Source organism: Anthonomus grandis, chromosome 13, assembly GCF_022605725.1.
Source record: "Anthonomus grandis grandis chromosome 13, icAntGran1.3, whole genome shotgun sequence".
Taxonomy (NCBI): Eukaryota; Metazoa; Arthropoda; class Insecta; order Coleoptera; family Curculionidae; genus Anthonomus; species Anthonomus grandis.
The window spans coordinates 16267835-16291563 of NC_065558.1; the positions used below are offsets into that span (position 1 = coordinate 16267835).

Here is a 23729-nt window from a genome sequence, read left to right on the forward strand (position 1 = left end):
ACCGTTCGTTAAGGTGTGAATTAAATGCTCGTTACACAAAAATAGTTATTTAATCAATCATTTATTTAGCTATTTTATCAGCGTTTGACTCCATATTTGTTCCCAATTGTTGTTCTTTATAGTGCTAAATAATTTAATAACTTTTGATTATTGACAGCGTGTATGCATTAAAATAATTATATGCAGGTAAAATAGAATTGTGTAGTGATCTGTAAGGAATGTGCATTGTTTTAGAAGAATCTGAACATTATCAATATGCTATGGCTAATTATACCTATACTTACTATTTATACACTTACTGGAGTCTAAAACGAGAGTTTCTGCTTTATTTTTAAGTGAAAAAATTAATTTAGGTATATTCTGCATCAAATGAAACCACAGCTAAAAACTTTGATCATCACTTGACAAGTTTTTATTTTGTTTTGTTTCTAATTTATTGCATGTTTCTGTTTTTTTTCTTTTTTGGTTTAATGTATACTGAAAGGTTGCAGTTACCCGATGATGCAGTGTGATAAATAAAAGATCATGTTTACATTAATGGTGTATTAATTTTAAATTGACAGGGCCACAAATCACATTTTCTCCACTGAGCACCGATTAACATGATGATTTTCTAAAATCTTCAGTGCTCGTTTCACTGCAATCTGAAAAATCGATGGGTGGCATTGGATTATGGACTGGACAATACCTAAAAATCTACGTATCACCACATATCCAAATTAGTCTAAAATGTTACCTTTTAGCCGGACTACATGATGATCTTCTCCTTCTTCGAGAAGCGTGATCCTGCTGGGAACAATAATCCTTACTATCAGGTACATGTGGATTCTGGGGTCCGAAGGCGCAGTAGTCCCGACACGTGTTTCTGCGCTCATTAATTTTTACTCTTCGTTTTCCCGGTACAAATTTGCGAATGAGCCGTCTGATCGTTAATTTTATTTTGCGTCCAATTTCTTTGAAAAAGCACATTGGACCTTCTTGCCTAATAAATTTCAAAACTTAATAGTAACAAGTAAAAGAAGAAACTCCCTTTTTCAAAAGTTTAAGAACACTAGTTTTTTCCTATGACCACAATACATAGATTTCTTATGTTTTTGTGTTATGATTACTTTCGACCCATGAACTGAAAAATATTTCCATTTATGTATGAAAAATGACGTTTTAAAATAGGTAGTTAAACTAGATTATGAATTAAGAAAAGCAATATGTGTTAGTTAATAACTTTCATTGAATTCGGTAACCTTAAATTTGGTCTTTATGGACGCCTTATGGTGTACTTATACTATGCAATGTATATTATTTTTCTGCCCAAGTGCATAAAATGTTTTTTTTTTAACTTCTATGTGAGTGAAATATTTTCATCATGAGGACATGGTTTTCGTAGAAAGCAAACATACAAATTTAGTAATATTTAGAAATAGTTTTTCAAAAACTACTTTTATGTTAAGTGAAAAATAGCTTACGTAAGGGTCCTTAAATCTATAATTCGACATGCATGCAAAGTTATGATCAGGAAAAAAGTCGACATGAAGTAACTGGCGTAAAACCCGGCCGATTCGTTTTTGAGGAGGTCCGTTATCACTTCTGCGTTCCAATCTCCCACTAAATTAATAATAAAATTGGATATTTTTTATTATGGTTGATCTTAAAGCGAGTTACCTGCCACCCAGTCATCAATAGTTTGTCCAAGGTTGGGTAAACCTTCCATAACCAATGTTTCTAGTGGAAACCAAAAGTCGATAATAAGATTTTGCATAAGGAAATCTGATATTAAAAATTCCACGATAAATTGTAGTTTTCCCACTTTCCTCAGGTTTCCTGGGTAAATCCTGACACTCCACATTAACAGAAAGCAAGTGAAAATGAAAATGTATAGGGAGAAAAGGGGCCCGTTGCTCGTTGTCGTCGGTTCTCTGAAAATTTTTATGGCAGCCCCGTTGGCGCAGGCTGCCGCCAAACACGGAAAAAACATCCCCATTGCGAATTTACGTCATTATTATTTTTTACTGCAAATTTTGGCACATTTTGGTGTTTAGCGATAAATGTCAAAATTATTGTTGGAAACAGGTAAAAGTTTATTGCGTTCCATAAAAAAGATTCCATTTGAGTTTAAAACAAGGTGGGTTGAATCCGCCGCTCCCTGCCAAGTACATATTATATGATGTAACTACAAACTCTGTGCCTTCGCCTCTGGTAAATGTATACGGGAGCAAGAGGTTGTTTTACTTATTTTCGACTCATACCCTACTGCATAATGGGGTGAGCATTTCTCTATTCGGGGCACGGTCTTGTTGGTTCCGTTAAGGGTATTTAAAAGAAATGAGAGGACAAAGAACCACAACGTGTTGACTGGGTAACAGATGACGACGAAGTTGATGAAGAAGATGAAGATGAAGAAGAAGATGAAACTTAAGAAATATTTTCAGGAGCTTAAATTATAGAGAAATATTGAGGCGTGAGGGTTTCCATACGTGTCTCTCGATATAACAGTCTGTTTCTGGCTTTACTGTGCTGTGAAGCCTTAAAAGTATGAATCCTTGTATTAATAAGCTTTGTAGTAACAAATATATGTAGGTACGCAAGTGCGGAGAATTCGTTAGAACATTAACTGTTCTGCCCATACACAAGCTTATGGCTTAGGACCCGTCGTATATATTCTCTTTAAATATATGAAGCCGAAAATTGAAACTTCAGCTATCTTATTAATGCAATCTATAAAACTCTCACAGTTTTGGTTTCTGTAGGTTTTTTTTTACATTTTTGTAGCAGACTGTAGCAAATAGGGACGCTGATTTAACACGAAACCAACAGACTATTTCTGATCCAAAGACGTAACATTATGTATAATAATGTGAAAAAATGCAATTAATTAAATAATTAAAAAATGTAAAGCATAAAGGAAGAAAGGTACTTTACTTACCCTTAGTAGTAGTAGTAGTAGTAGTGAGGAATCACAGGATGTGAAACAAAGGAAACACCCCAATTAGCCCTGCTGTATTAGGGAATTAGGATGCTTTGTACTGTAATGTACTGTATCATTTGTACTGTACTGTACTGTAGTACTTGTACTGTATCAGGATGCTTATTAGGGGATACACGTGACGCATCGTATTTTGTGCATATTTAACTTACAAATCACTTAGTGCTTGATTGATTTTGCACTACTGATTCTATATGTAAATTTCGGTCCGAATACTTACTCCTCTTGCCCTGGGGGGTCTTTAAGGTGAAGTAGGATAAAGGGTATAAGGTTTCTGAAAGGAGCATGAGAGTAAGAGAGTAATGTAGGTCGAGTTACAATATGAATAATGTACCAAAAAAAAGGAATGTGTTATACCAGGCGGAGTTTTATATACAAAATAAGTAGAAGTACAGTAAATGGTGTGTAAATTATTATAAGTTATTAAATTAACTTACAGCAAAGTAAAAAATAAACGAGAAAGAACAAAACATTTTGAAAGTCAACGGCAATCAACGGTATGAAATTTAATAGAGGGTGTCTGAATAACTTATTTGGTAAGCCGTTATAAGATTTTTGAAAAAGTAGGAAGTAAGAATATTATTATATAATACTAATAGGAATAACTCAGGCTGTTTTTAAAGAAAATAAAAAAACACCTATGTAACATGATGTAACATGATGTAACATAATTTTTGTGGTCCATGGGGTGAGATCTTTAAAAGCCCACTAAAAACAAGAAGTGTATCTTTACATAACAATACAGTCAATAGGATTCAGAGTTCAGCATCAAACAAAAGCAATTTGTTATACTTGCGACTATCTCAACTAGACTTTAATATGAGACTAGGAGTTGTTTAATCTCACATATCATAATCTTCCATATAAATGTTGAAAACCGTACTACCAAGCTAAACCAACTATAAGTCTTATGCGGTGAAACTTCTCGTAGCATCGTGCTACTACACAACACTTTCTCCAAAGCATAAGATAGCTACGTCCTTTTGCAGAAGAATCTCTGGCTGTGAAGCCTATTAAACCAATTTTGAATGTCTCAGCTCAAATCGTTGGTTCAAATTAGGTATTTTTGTTAAATAAATAAGTATTTCATTCTTTTTAATATAATAATACTATATTAATATACAAAATAATACAATATTTACAAAATAATATAATAATACAAAATTAATACAATATTTAAAATAAAGTTAGGTAGGATATTGAAAAGAAGAAATGAGCTCAGAGATCGATAGATAAAACCTCGGCTCCTGGGTATATAAAAAATCTATAATACCTCAAGTAAATTATTGTATTTAACATATATTGAACTTATATTAAATTAGATATAATGAAAGGTATCGTTAAAGATTTAAGTTTATATTTCTTCTAAATACGTGAGTAAGTCTATTTTCTTCTTCTTTTCAATGCTTGAACATATAAGATAGTATTTTCTAAATTTATTTTTACTATAGGAGTGACGTAATACCCAACAAAATAATTAACTCATTATGAATTAGTCACAACAATACAGATTTTACTTACTGTCATTATTCCTGCTATTCATTAATGACTTAGCATAAATACCGTATGTGAATGCATGCAGCATTGGTATTCAACTAACCAACTCATCCTAAATGAAAAAAAGACTGTCCAAATGCATTTCTACAAAAATGTTTCCAGGACAATGTGGATAGACTACTGTATGGTTTAAAATAACAAAAATACTCTCGTGAAGTTTTCAAGGAGCCTAAAATACTAACGTTAACTACCTATATATCTACATATACAGGGTGATTAATTAAGAATGGGCAATCTCTGAACCAGAGATACTACACACCAAAGTATGGCGATTGACCTTAACATGTCTTATACAAATGTTGCAGGTTTACGACATACACGGTATTTAAAGTTGGAATTTTAATTTGAAATTTGTTAATATTTTTGTGATTTTAGGCAGTATCGTCTTAAGAATTGGCAACTTCATGTATTTTGACATGAAAATTACGAATTTTGTGGAGAATTTAGCATTATTTATACAGGGCGTTAGTTACACCCTCTGTTACTTAGGTAAATTACAACATATCTTTTTTGCCTAATCAGTTATGGCTAAGACGACTAGAAAATCTAAAAGGCACTTCAATTTTGAATAAAAAAGGTTTATTTCATGTATCTATCAGGTTTTAAGTTATTTGCATTTTAAACATTCAGCGTAAAGAATCCTAAGCCACCGTTATTACATTGGCTTAATAGGAATTTATTCTTTTAAATTACTACTATGCTGGGTAACAATAGTAAAGACAACAAATAACAATTAGTAACAATATTAAAAGAAAACTTCACTTTGTCTATCTTCACAAGACAAGATCTATGGCGAAACAACACGTTTGTTCAAACAAGGTAGAAATCATTACTTGTCAACGCTACATCTCATTTGTAGGAACAAGATTAACTTTTCATTATAAATCCATTAAAAGAAAAAAGTCTAAGATAAAAAATTATCATGAGTGTTTTAAAAAAACTTAAAATAATATTTTATATATTATTTAATTACTCTATTCTGATCTCTGTAGATGTGACATGTATTGTGTTAATTATGTATATTAAATGATACACACAGTGTATTTAAAAAGTCAAATTTATACTCATTTTTTTAAGACTATATTAATGTTTACCTGTATATATGTAATATGACTGAGTCTAGCCAAGTCACTTGTGACTTAGGGTACTTAGATGTGAATGGATACCAACTTTGTACACAAAGGCATAAGCCATAGTTATAAGGGTGGTCTAAGCTTTATAAGTGCAATTATAATTTATTGATGTGTATAAGCCGTTTTCTAATATATTTTAATTTGAATTTGAATTTGAATTAATGTGAATTTAAAAATAATTTTTAAGTACCGTCAGGAAAAGGACAGTAGAGTAGAAGATATCCCAGAGAATGTACTAATACAAAAGAGAGAGAGAAGATTTAATATTATTGACTATGGTATCACCAATATTATGGCTGGATCCTTCAATCATTTTGGTAGGTTTTTTTTATACAAGTAAACTTTTCACACAAGTTTATAAACCAGGTTCAGCTATTGCTGAAAATGAGGGACTTCATTATATCTAATGTTTTTCATTTTTCCCTCATTTTTCCGTTTTGCATTAGTAATAAATTAAACAATCACTATCGATAATCAAATGGATGCAGAATAATTTTAGAATGTTTGAATTTCATGACTAATTATTAAGCTTGTTAAGTAATAATAGCGCGTATGAGTGATTATGTAAATTAACACGATTAATTAATATTGTTATCACTTAATTCCAGGTTTTAAAAGAAAACGTGTTAAACACACAATTATCAAAAAGGTTATTAGTATTATTACTATCAAATTATTACTACAATAAAATCACGCGATGTACGATCGCATTTCTGTGTCGCAGAAAACCTGCGCAATAGATTTCCGCGATAGCGCTTTGCAAGTCTTCATGTAGAACTAGCTTACGTCGGGCACGTTGCATTGAGGTTATGTTTGACAATGACAGTTCAATTGACAATTATTGTTTGTTTTCCCTTTTATTTATTTATTATTATTTTGCAACAATTTACAGTTTTATTCAGTTCTCTGCAATCCATGATATTGTTTGGTAGTTTCCAACCTGACCGTATATTTATTACGTGATATTATGGACAAGGGACGGTACGTAACACACCTTATTAAACAGGCAGGTAAGTTATTTTTTTTATTTTAATTTCAGTTTTTCTTTGCTGCTCTTGGATCCGGGCGAAATCTACTTTGAAGATTTCAGTAGCACTTTTATTCCACCGGACGCGACGAGAAAATCCTACGATGTAAAGCGTCAAGAGGGCCGATTAAAAATGTGTTCGAAGTCACTGGTGTTTGAGCCAAAAGACTTCTCAAAACCATTAATAAAAATTCCTTTAAAGGAGTGTATAGTAATTGAACAGTGGAAGGGAAGCACTTCATTTATCGAAAGTAGGAACGCTTTAAGTATAAACTGTAAGGAATACATTGAGATGCTTGAGGGAAATGTTATTGCACCATATCAGTTTAAAGAGTCTGCAAACTTTTTGTTTTTATTGAATTATGCCAGTATTGGAAATTGTTTGACTATGATTTCTCAGTTGCATAGGGCTAGCACTTTGCCACAGGCTGAACAATCTCATATGGTAAGTAAAAAATAAATATTCTTTGGTTGAAATTGGTATTTTTATTTGATCAGGTTACGCAAAATGATTGAAGTAAATGTAGATTTACAGAGTTTTTGCATGAGTCATTCTCATTTGATTTATTACAGTTCCTTACAATACTGTTACAATTAGTTTCACTAGGTGGGTTAGAACATGGCTATTCTTTTGTTTATAAAAAAGGGGTAAAAATAGTTTAGCAACCGAAAATTGTACCTAAAATTATGGGCAAAGCCTTAACCTTAAAATCTATGTAATTTTAACAGAAACAATATTTGAATAGCAGAGAAGCAAATTTTGAAGTTATTTTTTTTCCAAAAAAGAACAAAAAATTTATATACATAGAATTATATAAACCCCACTCAACTTTCTGAAAACTGCGTCAAGAGTCGTCAATACTTGAAAGTCCATAATTTATAATGGGAAAGATATCCTACTGTCATTTAGAAAATACCACTGTGCAAGGAAAATTGGAAAACATTATTAATGAAAGTATATTATTTCTTGTAGGAATCTTTTAATAACTCTCACAATTAGCTAATAGGTTTGAATGCATGTATGATTATTTTTTTTTTGGGTTATTTGGTTAAATCTTTATATATCATACATTAATTTAAATTAATTTTACCCTCTTGATGCAACTTAAAAGTAAAAGAATAGTGAATGTGCTTTGTATATTGACCAAGTTAGAAATTACAATTTAATGCTGTGTAGACAGAGTTCCTATTCAAGATTCGCCAAGATTCCTATAATGTCCATATAATCCATGAATAATAAAAAGTAAAGAAATTCTTGAGAATTCATTCCTTTATGCTTTTATGAGGTGATTTTATAGTTGGGATTGATTGGGTTAGGTTTATAATTCCAGGTACAATTAAAGTGCATATTGATCATTTTTTTCAAAAGAATCGAAAGAAGATTTTTTAATAGTAATGTTAAATGGAATTTGTTCTTCATCTGATGTTTTAAAAAATTTAATTCAAAATCATGTTGATACAAACACTTTAGTGATGACAAGCCCTTATACTTATTTAAACCATATTGTTATCTATAATAGTAATAAGGCCTTTTATTGTACTTTTCATGCAAATAATAACGCCAGTAACTTTGGTTCAGACTTGGCATCATTATTACATACACATATTTTCAAATATTTTAAAATTAATATTTCATCGAATAAATTGTCTTTGAATCATCAAATTAATGAGTCTGAACTGATTACTGAATTGAATTCTTCTTTTTTATAGACATGTCCACGAAGGTTGAACCTCATTCATGTTCATATTCTACTTGTAAAATTGAAATTAGCTCTTTGAAAAGTGTAAGTATCTTTATTCTTAATATACAATCCCTAAGAAACAAGATGGATGAGCTTCATCTTTTGCTGGACACATGTAATTTTCCTGATATTGTACTTCTGACTGAGCACTAGTTGAGGCCTAGTGAATGTTTTTTAATATCTGATTATGTTCCTATATCAAATTTTTGTTGTCAACAATCTATACATGGAGGAACCATGATCTTGGCTAGGCAAACAATTGAAACGATTTTTTGTTATATTGATAAGTATGATAATCTTCTGTTAGAGAATGTTTTTGAATTCTCTCTTTCTTTTTGTAAGAGTTTTAATTTATATATTCTTTATGTTTATAAGCCACCTACAGGAGATATTGCTACGTTTCTGGACAAACTTGATTCTCTTTTATCCCAGTTGTCCCTACACTCTAAGGTTATATTGCCTGGTGACTTTAATATCAACTACACTGATGAAACCTTGCCACATACTTCTCTTTTAAGTATTTTAAATTCTTACGACTTGAAAATGCACGTTCTTTCTCCCACACGAATAACTTCTTCATCTGCAACTTCAATTGACTATTTCTGTACAAATTTTGATGACGTTTTATGCACAGTACTCCCATCTGGTATTTCCGACCATGAAGCTATTCTTCCTAAAATGCCATATAATACTGTATCATCTTCATCTCATTATATGGGAAGAATTTTCAGCAGGAGAAATTTCAATGCTTTTTCTGCTGCTACAGCTTCGGTAAACTGGAATGCACTTGAAATGGCTTCTGACCCACTTACTTTATTTTTTCATGTTCTGTGTGATAAGATCAATCAGTGCATTCCTAAAATGAGGCTTAAAACTAAGAAACGAAAACCATGGGTTACAAGAGGCCTTAGAATTTCAGCTAAAAACCTCTGTTTTTTGACTAAATTGTGCAAATATACCACAAATGAAAATATCCTTGTATATCATCAGAAATACCGTAGTCTGTACAGAAAGACAATTAAAGCAGCAAAATCTAATTATTATAGGGATCGCTTAAATATGTCATCAAATAGGCAAAGAGAGTGTTGGTCGATTATTAATGATTTTAGACATTGCCATAGAAAAGTATCTGAACCGGAGTTAAGACCTGACATTTTAAACGACTATTATTGTGATATACCTAATATCTTGCTCAAGGGCATTTGTAGTAACATTGATCCCCTGCACTATCTTCAACAAGTGTCGGTTGAGCATTCATTTTTCTTTCATCCTGTCAAACTTACCGAAGTCAAAAATGATATCAAACGCCTAAAAAACCATAAATCATCTGGAGCTGATGGGATATCTTCGAGGTTGTTACTCTTTTTGCCTGATTCAGCCTTAAATGCTTTAGTTTCTGCCATAAACAATTCTTTACATATTGGCATTTTTCCTTCATGTTTAAAAGAGGCAGTGGTTATCCCTCTTCATAAGGGTGGAGATTTGGATCAGCCTTGTAATTTTCGTCCCATTTCTATTTTGTCTACCCTCTCTAAGATAGTTGAAAAACTTGCAAAAAGCAGAATTTTGTCCTTTTTACATCATAATGGCATTTTGTCTGCAAATCAGTTTGGATTTCAAGCCGGTAAAGGGACTCATGATGCTGTTTTTAGCTTTTTGGAGAGCGTCTATGTGTCCTTGAATTCTGGAGAGTCATCGGCGGCAGTGTTTTGTGATCTATCCAAAGCATTTGACTGTGTGGATCATGGAATACTGCTAATCTAAGCTCGATAAATATGGTTTTAGGGGCGTAGCATTGCGATGGCTTGAGTCCTATCTATCAAACCGTACTTAAAAGGTTACAGTGTCTGGGCGTTTGTCTGCTTCTAGATCCCTAAAATGCGGCGTTCCCCAGGGTTCAGTGTTGGGACCACTGTTATTTTTACTGTATGTGGATGACATGAGTTCATTGAAACTGCAGGGCAAGGTGGTTCAGTTTGCTGATGATACCACCATACTATGGAGCCATAAAAATTCTGATTATATTAAGACTTGTATCCTTGAGGACCTTCAGATTTTATCAGGGTGCTTCCAACAGGCTCGTGTTTAATGTAAGAAAGACGTCTATTATGGGGTTTAAGTGCGATGTTCAGGGTCTGATGTTTGACGAAAATTCCCTCTTGCAGAATAAAGAGTGCTGCAAGTTCCTAGGAATTACCATTGATGGCCGCCTTCGGTTTGAAGACCATATTTTACATTTAGCTGGTAAATTATCTTCTGGATGTTTTGCAGTAAGAATGGCAAAACAAGAACTGGGAGGGGTGGTTGCACGTTCAGTGTACTTTTCACTTATTGAATCTCATATTCGGTATGGCTTGCCTTTTTGGGGTTTAACCAATAAGGAGCTACTTAACATTGTCTTTGTTATTCAAAAAAAGCAGTTAGATACCTGTGTTCTGCTAAGTTAAGAGATTCTTGCAAACCCCTCTTCATTTCTGAAAAAATCCTAACTCTTTTTTCACTCTTTATCTTAGAAACAGCTGCTCTTATTCACAAAATTCCCAAACTACCCTCTGACACTGGCCATTTGACTCTTCGTGTAAATGATGTTCCCCTACCTATTCCTACGTCTTCCCTTACCAAAAACTCATTAATTTACATAAGTAAAAAAATTTACAATCGTGTTCCTGTTCCTGTTGTTATATATCGGATGTTAAGAAATTTAAAAGAGAATTAAAGACGCTTTTATTGGCTAAGGCATATTATAACCTGGATGTCTTTTTTAATGATAGGTTTTAACCTTGGAATGTTGAAGTTTTTTTTTCTTTTTTTCTTCTCTAGTTTTGTCAACAAGTACCTTTATTTAGTAATTGATTGTTTTATTTAGTTGTCTTTAATTCAAGTATGTTCAAAAAGTTTTGTCTTCTTGTGTTTAATTTTGTTTATTGTTTTGTCAATTTTTGAAATTGTATTTTTGTTTTGTTTTTTTTTTAGCTTGTAGGATGCTTGTACACAAGATTATTCTTACGTAATATAGCACATTTTCTTTTTTCTTTCTTTCTTTCTTGAAAAAAAAAATTCAAATTGTAAATTTGCTCTTCTGCCACCTGAAAATTCTTCCTGGTAAAATAACACACATTTTAAGCATTTTCCCATAATTGTAGGTGAGATTTTCAGAAAAGTTTGTTAAAAAAGAAAATACTTATTTATAATCTGATATAAATTGAAAATATATTTAAATAATTTCCAAAGAAAAAAAAACGCAAAGGGTTGGTAAATTTAATATTTTATATAGGTATTTTATAAGAAATTCAAATTACCATTAAAATTATGAAACTTACATTAAAACAAAATACTTTCATAATTTCTAAGTTACTTGATTTGGTTAAATCCAAAGTCATAATTTAAATTTAAAATCTATTTTCGTCCTAATGTACTAATAGATATTATATTTTTATACTTTTCCTGATATCAAATTACTATTAATGCATGAATCATAATATTGTCAAGTAAAAAGGCACAAACATTAATTTTTAGTGGCTGTACTATTTATATTGATAGATAAGCATTATTTTACAGTTATTTTTTTATTTTTTTTTACTTTTATTTAACAAACAAATATTAATGCAATTTGAAATATTTTTACTTCTTGAATTTTATTTATTAATATTTTTTATATTTCATTGAATTTTTGCTTTAATTGCTTTAAAAAATTTGTTTTTTTTTAAACAAAATTTCATACATTCAAACCCCAGAAATAGAGCACTATCACTAATGGTCAGAGAGCTTCTTCTTTATGTATTTTAATGTTTGACGAGTTTAGTTGAAATTTTGTGGTTAGTTAAGATGTAAGTTTTTTACTCTCTTATCTATATTGTGTATAGATTTCTATATTACAGTGTCCTAATTATTCTTTTATATTGGCTCCTAAGCCTACCTTAATCAAGACTTTGAATTTGAATTCAAATTTCTATTTCTAATGGGATGGGTAAAATTAATTGTTGTGTTATTAAACAAGAGTTAGATATTAGTGTAGGTATTTTTAGAATTCTCATAAATTAAAAATAAAGCATTTTTTTTAAAAACCAAACACAAATAACCTTGTGTTTACTGATTTTGTGTAGGCACCCAGATTTTCAGTACAGAGAGATATATGGTATCTTTTGGTAAAAAAGTGTAATTTTTCCCTAATTAAAAGATTATTGTTATATATGTATCACAAGACTCTATGGTACATAAATTGGTCATTTAAAATAATATACAGCATTTAGTTGGTTTGTGTTAGGTAATATTTGCAACCGACAAAACTCTAATTTTTGGGTTTTAAACATGATTATTCACAGATTGACGCTATAGTACATTCAAGACACTCCAGAGTATCGTTTGATCCACTTTGGCTTGACCTATATGAAAAAATTGTCATTGAAACCCAGGCAGATAAAATTTGTCCCCTGAACATCAACCCTGGTAGATGTGTCCTTTCTACAGTCAGACTCTATTTTCAACCTTTTAACAATATTGAAACAGTAAGTTTCTTTAAAAAAAAATGTTCAAAATATGTTAATCCTTTTCTGTTGTAGTATCCTGTTATAAAAATTAATTTGAACAGTATTAAGAGGATTGTTAAAAGAAGATTCTTATTAAGGCATATTGTAAGTATTTTTGGAAATCGTTTATTTTGAAATAAAGTCAATTTTGTCAAAAGGGGTTGGAAATTTATGCTCATGAAAACCACATATATCTGTCTTTGCCCACTCAATCAGAGAGAGACAGTCTGTATGAAAAACTGCTGGATCAACCTGAATTAAAATTGGATAATCTTGAGCAAAATGTTATTACCTTACAGTGGCAGAATGGTATTATATCAAATTATGATTATTTGTCATATATTAACAGGTGAGTGGTATGTAAAAAATTAAATCAAGGTTATATATATGAATGAATCATTTAAAGTTTATTTGAATGGGGAATAACACCATTTATTGAGGCAAGTTAAATAAGAGTTATAAATAGCATAGTAATAATGGAATTATTATCATTATTTATTGCATTACTTAACTGGTCTTATCATATTACGACCCTGGTCATGAAATTTATGAATAGTAGTAAAATTTCATTGTTTTTCAATAATGATAACACTTCTTTTAATGTGTCTAATTGCATGTATTTTTTTAACTGATTTTGATAAATCCTTAACATTAAAACATAATTTATTCAGGTGAAAATTTGTTTAGTTTAGGTGATAGAACTGTAAATGACCTAACTCAATATCCAGTATTCCCATGGGTAATTACCAACTATACTGACACACAGTTAGATTTAAATGACCAGAAAAATTATCGGGATTTGTCTAAGCCAGTTGGAGCATTAAATCCTGATAGATTAACTCGCCTTTTAGATAGGTATGACTTCAGCTTTATCTAAACATTTACAAAACCTTTATAAACTATGTATAATTCTAGGTACAATGAAATGGCAGAGCCAAAATTTATTTACGGCTCTCACTATTCAACCCCTGGTTTTGTTCTCTACTATTTAGCGAGATTATACCCTCATTATGTCCTTTGCATGCAGGGGGGTCGTTTCGACCATCCGGATCGCATGTTTAACTCTTTGGCGGATGCTTTTAAGAATTGCTTTAGTAATATGTCGGATTTTAAAGAGTTAATTCCGGAATTTTACGATACTACACAAGAAGGTATTTAATTGTACTTTGATTTTAGCATATATATATATATTTAAATATAACATACTCCAATGAAAAATATATGTTGTACTTAAAAGATTTAAATATAAATAAAATCAACAGTTAGTATTTGAAAAAAATCTTTATTGTTTCATCACTATTTGATAATAAGCTTGATTTCTTATATTGATATTTCACAACTTATTTTTTTTAATTATGCAATGTTACAAATTAGTAGGTCAATTAAATTTATTTTTCTTTGCTTAATTTGCTGCTTAGTTTTTGACTGAAATTAGGTATTTCTAAGAAGCCTAAGAAAAATGCTCACAAATGCAGTTGTTTAAAAACTAGATGTAAATATTTATCTGATGTTATAACATATCACAAACGTAGGTCAGCTTCTTTATACTGACGCAAGATATCTAGTATAAATTAAGGGATTCAGAGCTATTTATATGATACCGAACTTTGTTAGTACATTTACTACAATGATGGAACGGAATCTTTTATCAACTGTCGAACTGAAAACGATACCTGATCAACAAGCCAAAGGGAATATTAAATTTAATAACATGTAAAAGTTTAGTCAGGCCCTTAAAGAGTGCATAATCGGTCTACATGGAGTGCGTAATAATTTTTTTAATCAATGGAATGTTTACTATTTCGCACACTTTTTTAACCCAGCAATAGTCGCGCTATTTTACTACCTTACATTGGACACCTTAGTCTGACAGACCAGGTATATAAAAAAATAAGATATATAGGTTTTTGTAAAGCAAAAATCAAATTAGGTTCAAAGTAAAGCAATAACACCATCTTAGAAAAAATATTTATTCAGTAATTGCTTTAACATATTTTCGCCAAACTAAACAAAACAAATTACTTAGAAATTATTATTAACATACAAATTATTAAGAAAAATAAAAGTAAATATTTATGTGCTCTAAACACCAGAGCAAGTGTGCTGCATATGAAGCAGTAAAATCTTGTTCTACAATTTTTTTCCAATATTTACATCATTCTGGCTTTTGTTCTTGCTCTTCATTTTCTTGCCTTATTTCGCATATTTCTTGCAATCGCAATTTCATCGGCATGGAAAGAAAAGGTGAAACAGCTCTACTTTTCACTTGCGGGCGTATCAAAGAATCCGCTAACTACCTAAGGTAGTTTTGACGAAGTAAAGTAGAGTCTAGATTATGGCTTTAAAATGACTCCATATATCGGGAATATATTTTAGTGTTTTAGTCACTGAAACACACAAAGCACAAATATGGCCTCTTAGATGCTTGGTAAGGTGGTGAGCAGTCAACAAGCTTCAAACTATCGCCCAATCGCACTGCTTCCCACTTTATCAAAGATCATTGAACGATTGGTTAAAAAAAGGCTCTTATCGTTTCTGTTTAAATATAAAATTCTTACTCCTCACAAATTTGGATTCTTGAGTAAAAAGTGCACAAATGATGCTATGTTTTCTCTCTTTAATCGTGTTTACACCAGTATAAATAATAATCATTCAACAGCAACAATTTTTTGGGATTTCTCCAAGGCTTTTGATTGTGTAAACCATAACATCCTAATTGACAAATTGAAACACTATGGGTTCAGAGGAACGCCCCTTGAGTGGTTTAAATCGTATCTCAGTTACAGAAATCAGATTGTAAAGGTTGATACGACGAAGTCTTCTTGCAAACCAATAGAATGTGGGGTACCTCAAGGTTCAGTCCTGGGCAGTCATGGCCAATTTCAGACATGGCCAATCTTAAAATCAGTGGCAAAATCTGTCTTTTTGCTGACGATACTAGCTTTACATGGAGCAATCCGGATGCTAGGGCACTACATGCTACTATTTCTAATGACTTAATTACCATTAAATCGTGGTGCGATTCTAATCTTCTGTGCCTAACTGTCTCAAAAACTAAAGTCTTATCATATAAAACTACTATTCAAACCTTTGTACTTAACAACACCAGTTTGGACGTCGTTGAATCTGTGAAGTTCTTGGGACTTAATGTTGACTACTCCCTAAAATGGGACTTGCATATTGATGCCTTATTTAAAAAATTAAGTTCAGCATGTTTTGCCTTAAGATCAGTTTCCAGGGAATTAAGTTTTCAAACATCAAGAACAGTTTATTATGCCCTTTTTGAGTCACATCTACGTTACGCCCTTCCATTCTGGGGCACATGCGGTGTGACTCAATTTGAGCGCATCTTTAAACTCCAAAAGAGAGCAGTTCGGTATCTGCTTGGACTTAATAGCAGAGCTCACTGTCAAGAAATCTTTAAAAAATATAAGATACTTACTCTTCCCTCTTTATTCATATTTAAATCTATTTGGTTAGTACGCAAACATAAGCCAGAAATGCCAAGTAGGCCGTCTCACAATTATTCACTTCGCAACGCAGTGCATGATCTTTATCTGCAAACCCCTCGGTCCGAGTTAGTAAAAAGCTCTATTCTATACAGAGCCAAAAAGATGCATAATCATTTGCCTTTAGAAATTAAATCAATCCTCGATTTCATAATGCTTTGAAGGCGTACTTTCTGGAAAAAGCCTTTTACGCAGTGGAGGATTTTTTTCTAAGATAACTTTTTGGGTATCACACACACACTGGCTCTTTTTATATCTTAAAATAGAGAATATATTAGTTTTTTCTTTTTTTTAGTAAATAAATTGCACTTTCATTCTGTATTTAATTAATTTACTGTTATTGACTATTGTGTTTATTTTTATTGACATTTTATACATCATGATGTATATTGACCAGGTACATTGTTTTTGTACAGTTTTGCATGTATTTATTTTGTTTGTATATTTATTTTTATTTTTTTTATTTTGTGTGTTTTGTTTTGTTTTTATGTTTTTTTTTATTAGCTTTGTCTATAAAATTTTGTAATTTTTTGACAATAAATCATATGATTGATTGATTGTGAGTTAAAAATGTAATTTTCGTTATTGTCAGGAGTCTCCTCACTGTCAGTGTCTTTTTTACGCTCCACATGATCGATCTCCTTATTGGACTCTTCATCGTCAGGGATACTATCCAAAATAATCTCTGGTTGGCGGTCTTCCTCTCTATCTACGTCTTCTAAAAGCACCCTAAGGTGTTCTTGCTCCTTTTCTTAAGACAACATATAAGACAACACGCTGTTTCAAAAGTATAAATCTGCGACAGTTTGAGTTGGACTTTCGGTCTATACCCTGGAACGATATATATTATTTAACAGATGTTGATCAAAAAATTTCTTTTATATCCTTTATTGCCTTGCACCACCTATAAAATTTCACATTACCAAGCCATACGCTTCATGGTTGACTGACTCTGTAAGGGCTATGATGCAGGATAGAGATAGAATGCTAGCAAAATACAAAAAAATTAAAGTATTGATCACTGGAATAGTTATAAACTCCTAAGAAATATGACCACTCTTGCAATACGTAATAAAAAAAAATCATATTTTAACTTACAATTAAATGCTACAGAAGATGTTTGTAGCATTTAATTGTACTTAACCTAAAAAATTAACAAAATAGAAATAATATTCCTAAACATCTTAAAAATTTTGAAAAAATTAATCAGTTTTTTATTAACTCTGTTCCAAAAATTAATTTAAATAAAAATACTCTAAATTATAAGTGTTAAAATAACTTATTTCAAACGAGTTTTAGGTTTTTGGCCGTGTCGGAATATGACAATGTAAAGATTATTAATAACATTAAAACTAGCGCCACGGGCATTGATGAAATTAATATACTTACCATCCGACTATGCCTGCCTTTTCTACTACCTTATATTGTCCATGTCATTAACTTCTGTTTCGAAAATTCTGTTTTTCCTTCAATGTGGAAAAGAGCTAGTTAGCCCTTTACCCAAGACATTTAATCCTCTTACATTAAGCGATCTGAGACCAATAAGCATTCTTCCAACGCTATCAAAAATATTAGAAAAAGTAATGGAAATGCAGCTTCAGAGATATGTTAAAGACAACTCAATTTTACCAGTGACATAATCAGGGTTTAGATCGAACCACAGCTGTTCTACGGTATTGGCCTCTGTAACTGATGATATTTTATCAGCATGTGATTCCAACAAACTAACATTACCGGTAATGCTTGACTATAGCAAGGCTTTTGATACTTTGAGCCATGATCTTTTAATAAATATTTTGTCATTTGTTTGTTTAGGGGAGGAGGCAGGCGCGTTGATTGCTAATCATCTTAGAGATAGGTATCAAGCTGTTTCTTATAATGGAGTAGATTCTGGTTTTTTAGAGATTTCTTCTGGCGTGTTTTCAATTTATGTATCAAACACGGCAAAAATATTCATATCATCTAAGCAACACTATTATGCTGATGATCCTCAAATATATCTCTTATCAGATGAAAGTTCGCAAGCAGTGGCTGCCATTAATTATGACCTTGCTAATGTTTACGAGTTTTCTAAAAATTATTGCTTACAATTAAATTCTCTGAAATCGGCATTTATGCTGTTTGGGGGCAAGGGTAGCCTTAAAAAATTTTAACAGTATTATAGGGACTTAATTCATATCAATAACGAGCCTATAAAATACGTCGAATACTCTTGCTTGGGTTTGATTCTGGATAGTGACCTGAGATTCTTACACCTTAAAAATATTTATCCACATCGTTACGTTTTAAATAGAAAAACCAAAATTCTACTGTGCGATTCGCTGGTCCTATCATAGCTCAATGATTGCGATGCAGTGTATGGTCCATGCTTGAAACCTTCTAAAGAGAGTAGAATTCGGAAACTCCAAAATGCGTGCCTTAGATTAATATATGGTATTAGGAAGCGCAACCCCATAAAACACAAGCTTAAGGAAACCAGGTGATTGACTATGCACAACAGAAGGATTTTTCACGCATCTTCAATGTTTTTTAAAATAATTAATTTAAGATCTCCACCTTACTTTTATAATAAAATAAAATTTCGCACAGATTTTTAATTCAGTTCAGAATATTAATACCCGGTATACAGGAGGTAAGGAAGGCTAACACCTCCGCTTCACTTAACCGAAACTTATAAAAGATCATTTTCTTATCAAATTTCAAATATTAGAAATAGCTGCCAAACTAATTCCGAAAACATTTTTAGGAAATTACTGCAGGAACAATAAAGCATAATTTAGTGGGTGTTTCGTTTTTTTTTTTACTTTATTTTTTCAATTAATGCAATAGACTATATTATAATACACATACATATAACAGACTGTATCTTTTACTTTGTAATTTTTTTTGTTTGTGGGGTTGAATTTGTTTCTTTTTCCTTGTGTAGGCGTATATGCTGTCAGATTTTCTTTTTTTTTTGCTGGTTGATGTACTCTTTATAATTTATAGCGTTTATATTATTCCTATTTTGAAACTTAGTATAGTATAGATAATTAAGTTAGATGGGAGATTTTCCTAAGTTGTGGAGGCAGTAAATGGTAGTACCAATATTGAAAATTACAGAAGTTTGTGTATACAGTTAGTAATTCTTCAACTCCTAGACAGTATTATCCATAATAAATCATCTTTCTGCAGTAAAGAGTTACTATTCTTAGGTTAACATCTGGAAAGTCAGCTTTGACCAACTTGTTATTTTGCTTATTGATTTCTCCAAAATTTTCAACATACTGGATCACAACATTTTGATGAAGACGAAGATTTGATGAAGGTCTTTTTAGTTTGGTGACTTGGTTTGTTGATTCTTTGTCTGCATGGACTGAAGCCAGGATCTTCTGGTGTTTCCTCATCTGTTTTAACAGTAATAGTTTATTTCAGCTCGTCACATTTTGTGGTAAAGGTACATTAACAGGCTAAGCGAATTAAAAATCATTTATTTTTGAATGTCAAAAAAGTGTAATTATATCAGTTTTTATAAGAGAAATAAAAAAGGGTTGGTTCTTTTATTCAGTTATAATTAAAGACCTTTGTATTTGGTTTGATAAGAAACAATGTCTCAGCTTTTGTCTGTTCAAGATGAATATTAAGATTCCTGACAAACACATTTATGATATATTTTAGTATATTCTCTACAAACCTAATCAGAATCACATTTTTCACAGCGTGTTCACCGAACAATTCACACTCCCTTGAAAGGACACTAAGAAATTTTAAATAATTTCAATAATATCTAAATAATTTGAGCATGAAATTTAATAAATAATCTAAAAATAGGATTATTGAAGTAGATTTTTCTAAAGTTTCTAAGTGTATCTTGCTCGTTTTATTATTTGCATAGCAGTATATTGCACTATGTTAATAATTAGTTCCTGTGGTTAAATATATAATTTTATATGGATTATTTATAATTGGTAATGAGGTTAATCCCTTGAATAAATTAAAAATCATCATAACTCGAATACAAAAAAGGCTGGGAACAAAAACTACGTTTCTCACTTTAAACAAATTATTATTATTTTCATAAGGTCATATTTTTACAGATTCGCCTACTAATTTGTACCACTCTGCATAATAAGATATGGTAGAAGAAGATAAGTCCACAAGTGCACCTTTTTGTATACAGGGTGCAAGTTTTAAATGATCCCGGAAATTTCAGAAACGATAAGAGCCCGATGTCGGTTAAATTAGAAAAAGTTATGCATTTTTGTGGTCAATAAAGTAGCCTTTACATAATTGAGTAGACATCATAGGAATTTTTTTTTTGATAGTGGTAGACAATGGTAATGTAGAAACAGGTAGTCGGACTGATATTGTCTTTGTTTTTGGTACAACACGTACAGTGTGGTACAGCACTGTAACACTGTACGTGTTGTACCAAAAATAAAGACAATGCCAGTCTGACTACCTGTTTCTATCATAGGTATTACTGCCTTATATATATAAATTAGTGGAGCAGTCCAAATGCTGCACATTTAATAAAATGATAATGGTAAATCACTTGATAATGGTCAAATTAAAATAGAAGCTTAAGACTTTAAGACCTATCCAACGTAGGCAAATAAAAAATTATTTTTTGAAGAATTTACTTTGCACTCACGTACAGAAACTTGCATATACAATTATGTTAATGGCATTCGTAAGTCCAGTAAAAGAGGAATAATGTTATTAATCAAACTTCGAAAAAATAAATGTATGTCATACAGGTGGTTTGCGTACTAAAAGCGGTGATCTGCGTTCTAATTTCATATTCTAATTTTAATAGAGTCTTCTCTTAATGAGGATTTTCTGGAGTCTGACTTCAATATTTTTCACCAAGATCGCAATGACACGAATACTGGAGGCAGAGTGGTGATGGCAGTTTAAATGCTGTTCATAAATGTTTTAGTCAGATTATTACAGACCAATGATTTGATTCAAGACATGGTTCCAGTGAACTGGAACACGCTTTTGTGCTTATATCATGCAGCGACAAAGATATAATTTTTAGTGCTGTCTACATCCCTCCTGCTTCTCCTTTATCAGTTTTTAATTGGCCTCTTTACGGATTTTGCGAGTGTTTATACCAGTTGTGATATTTTATTGTGTGGTGATTTTAACCTGCCACATGCGGTATGGATGAACTTTATGAGCGGCCTGTGTGTGGAGATGGGTGAGTCTATATCGTCTGCAAATGTGCTATGTAGTTGTTGTAAGTATCTTAATCTTAAGTAGGTGAATAACTTGCCAAATTCGTCTGGTACATTTCTTGAAAATTTATCACCAGCTTCAAGCGACCATCCTGCTTATGAAATAAGTGTTCCTATTGATTATGATTTAGATTCTTATCTTAGAAGTGTGATGTTTATTATTATGATGTATACTGTGACTGTGATTTTGTTGCTATTAATAATAACCTTTACTGCTTTTGATCAGCATATTTTTTACAATACTCTCTACTTTGCTGTTGAGATGTTTGTTTGATTGCCATTGATTTTGCCAGAAAAAAACTGTATTAAATTTTACAATAGTCCAGCGGTAAGCGTTAAAACATTGCCAAACATAAGATTGTTAAAGAAAGCAATATATAAATTAAATGAAACCATACACTGCTCATAAGTATCTTGAAAGGATAAATAGATTGTAGAGTTTTCCTATATATGTTTATGATGTACTTTTTGTATGACACTATTTCATTTTATGTATCAGCATAATTCTGAAATAAAGATTGTTTATTATTATTATTATAAAGAATGTGAGGATTTTTTTATTGGCAATAATCAACCAGTCAGATTTTTTATTTAATAAATAGGATGTTTTTCCACTTTTGCTCGGTACTGTACGTACAGTGTGAGAATTTGATATAAAAGACATCTGTTTTTCTGAAAAATTGAGTAGGTACTCTAGGTAGGCCTCTGCATCACCTTTTCAATATTTGCTTGATATCAGGCAAATTTCCTGATTATTGAAAGGTAAGCTTTTTTAACAATTCATAAAAATGGTGATATAACTGATATTTGTAACTATAGAAGTGTGTATATTCAGTCTGCAGTTCCTAAGCTGTTGGACAGGTTGTTTTCTGTGCACTTTTCATGGCACTGTAGGCGATTGCTTAGTGATCATCAGCATGGTTTTTCTCAGGGTAGATCAATGGTGACTAACTTCTTACCATTATGATTTGATCGGTGCTTTTGAGAGGTCTGCACAGATTGATAGTGTGTATACAGACTTCTCAGACCTTTGATAGGGTTGGTCATGATCACCTGGTTGGGAAGTTTGGGGCTATGGGCCTTGTTAAGACTTTGGTCGAATTCTGTCATAGTTTTTTGACTGGTCGCACACAGTTAGTCAGGATAAATAATTATATGTCTACTGGGGCCGTATTTTTGAAACCATTCGACTTTGATTCGCATACGAAATTAGAGGATTTCGCACGAAAAATCGATATTCGTATTTTCGACCGCTTCGTATGCGAACTTTTTCGCATGCGGTGGATCAAATGGGTATATACCATTCGAATTTCAAGTTCGTGTGCGATTCTGCCACTTGTCTTGTTTTGATTTTAAACTAGCTTTATTTTTTTTTTAATTTGTGAGTTGGTTAAGTATTTTCGTAGTGTTTTTTTATTGTTTATTGAAAAAAATATAGCAATAATCAAATGGCAAAATTAAACAATCTTGTGCAAAGAAACGTGGTCGATGCACTGGAAGAGACTAAAACTCTGGCAGATAGAAGGAATAGGATGTACTCTTCATTTCTTGACCCATTTGAAATGTATGCAGATGCTTAATTTAATAAATTATATAAATTAAGCAAGCCTATTACGATAGAATGATTAAGCATATTACGATGATGTGATCTTTATGTGCTCCTGAGACTGTGTAATCTATCCACTAGTTTTATATAAGGCTTGTGCAGTTTTAGCCGAAAAATTTTGGGTGAAATTGCTCGACTTTAATTCCGGGTGCTCTTCCATAAATGAAATTAGTTCTTTCTTTCGATCACTCGACACAAAACCGCAATATTTTTTATTTTTTGAATTCATTAAAAAAAAAGTCAATTCGCAAAAACCCAAGAAACGCCATGAAAAAACCTCAAAATTCCTTGATGTTTTTAAACTTAAATTTTAGGTTAGGTTAAAAAATCGTTATCGTCTTCATCCCGGTTGACACGGCCTCCAATAGCACTCGACTTTGCTACGTTGCCACTACATTTCATGTTCGCATGCGAATGAAATATCGAA

The 23729-nt window shown here is 31.6% G+C and overlaps 2 protein-coding genes across 2 annotated transcripts in view; one reads left to right on the plus strand and one right to left on the minus strand.

Annotated features, from left to right (window-relative positions):
• Positions 1-528: 528 nt before the first annotated feature.
• On the minus strand, positions 529-2053 carry LOC126743571 (uncharacterized). The gene is made up of 4 exons (XM_050450724.1): positions 1660-2053; positions 1464-1602; positions 737-982; positions 529-688 (listed from the first exon to the last, which is right to left on the minus strand). Exons 1-4 carry the CDS (start codon positions 1976-1978, stop codon positions 598-600), a joined length of 795 nt encoding a protein of 264 aa, XP_050306681.1. The 5' UTR covers positions 1979-2053; the 3' UTR covers positions 529-597.
• Positions 2054-6484: 4431 nt separating this feature from the next.
• Positions 6485-23729, plus strand: part of LOC126743565 (protein FAN-like) — a 41303-nt gene continuing 24058 nt past the window's right edge. The window contains exons 1-7 of the mRNA XM_050450712.1: positions 6485-6651; positions 6710-7142; positions 12762-12944; positions 12999-13070; positions 13124-13314; positions 13653-13820; positions 13881-14116. Coding sequence (XP_050306669.1) covers positions 6638-6651; positions 6710-7142; positions 12762-12944; positions 12999-13070; positions 13124-13314; positions 13653-13820; positions 13881-14116 — 1297 coding nt within the window. The 5' untranslated portion in view covers positions 6485-6637. The remainder of the gene's footprint in view (positions 6652-6709; positions 7143-12761; positions 12945-12998; positions 13071-13123; positions 13315-13652; positions 13821-13880; positions 14117-23729) is intronic.

Bases quoted from the DNA above. Each gene is read 5' to 3' on its own strand.
- LOC126743571 (XM_050450724.1), bottom strand. From the start codon at position 1,978: ATGGGGATGTTTTTTCCGTGTTTGGCGGCAGCCTGCGCCAACGGGGCT. The intron at 1,603-1,659 runs GTAACTCGCTTT...TTATTAATTTAG, and splicing joins TATTGATGACTGGGTGGCAG to TGGGAGATTGGAACGCAGAA. The intron at 983-1,463 runs GTAAGCTATTTT...GAAATTTATTAG, and splicing joins ATAGATTTAAGGACCCTTAC to GCAAGAAGGTCCAATGTGCT.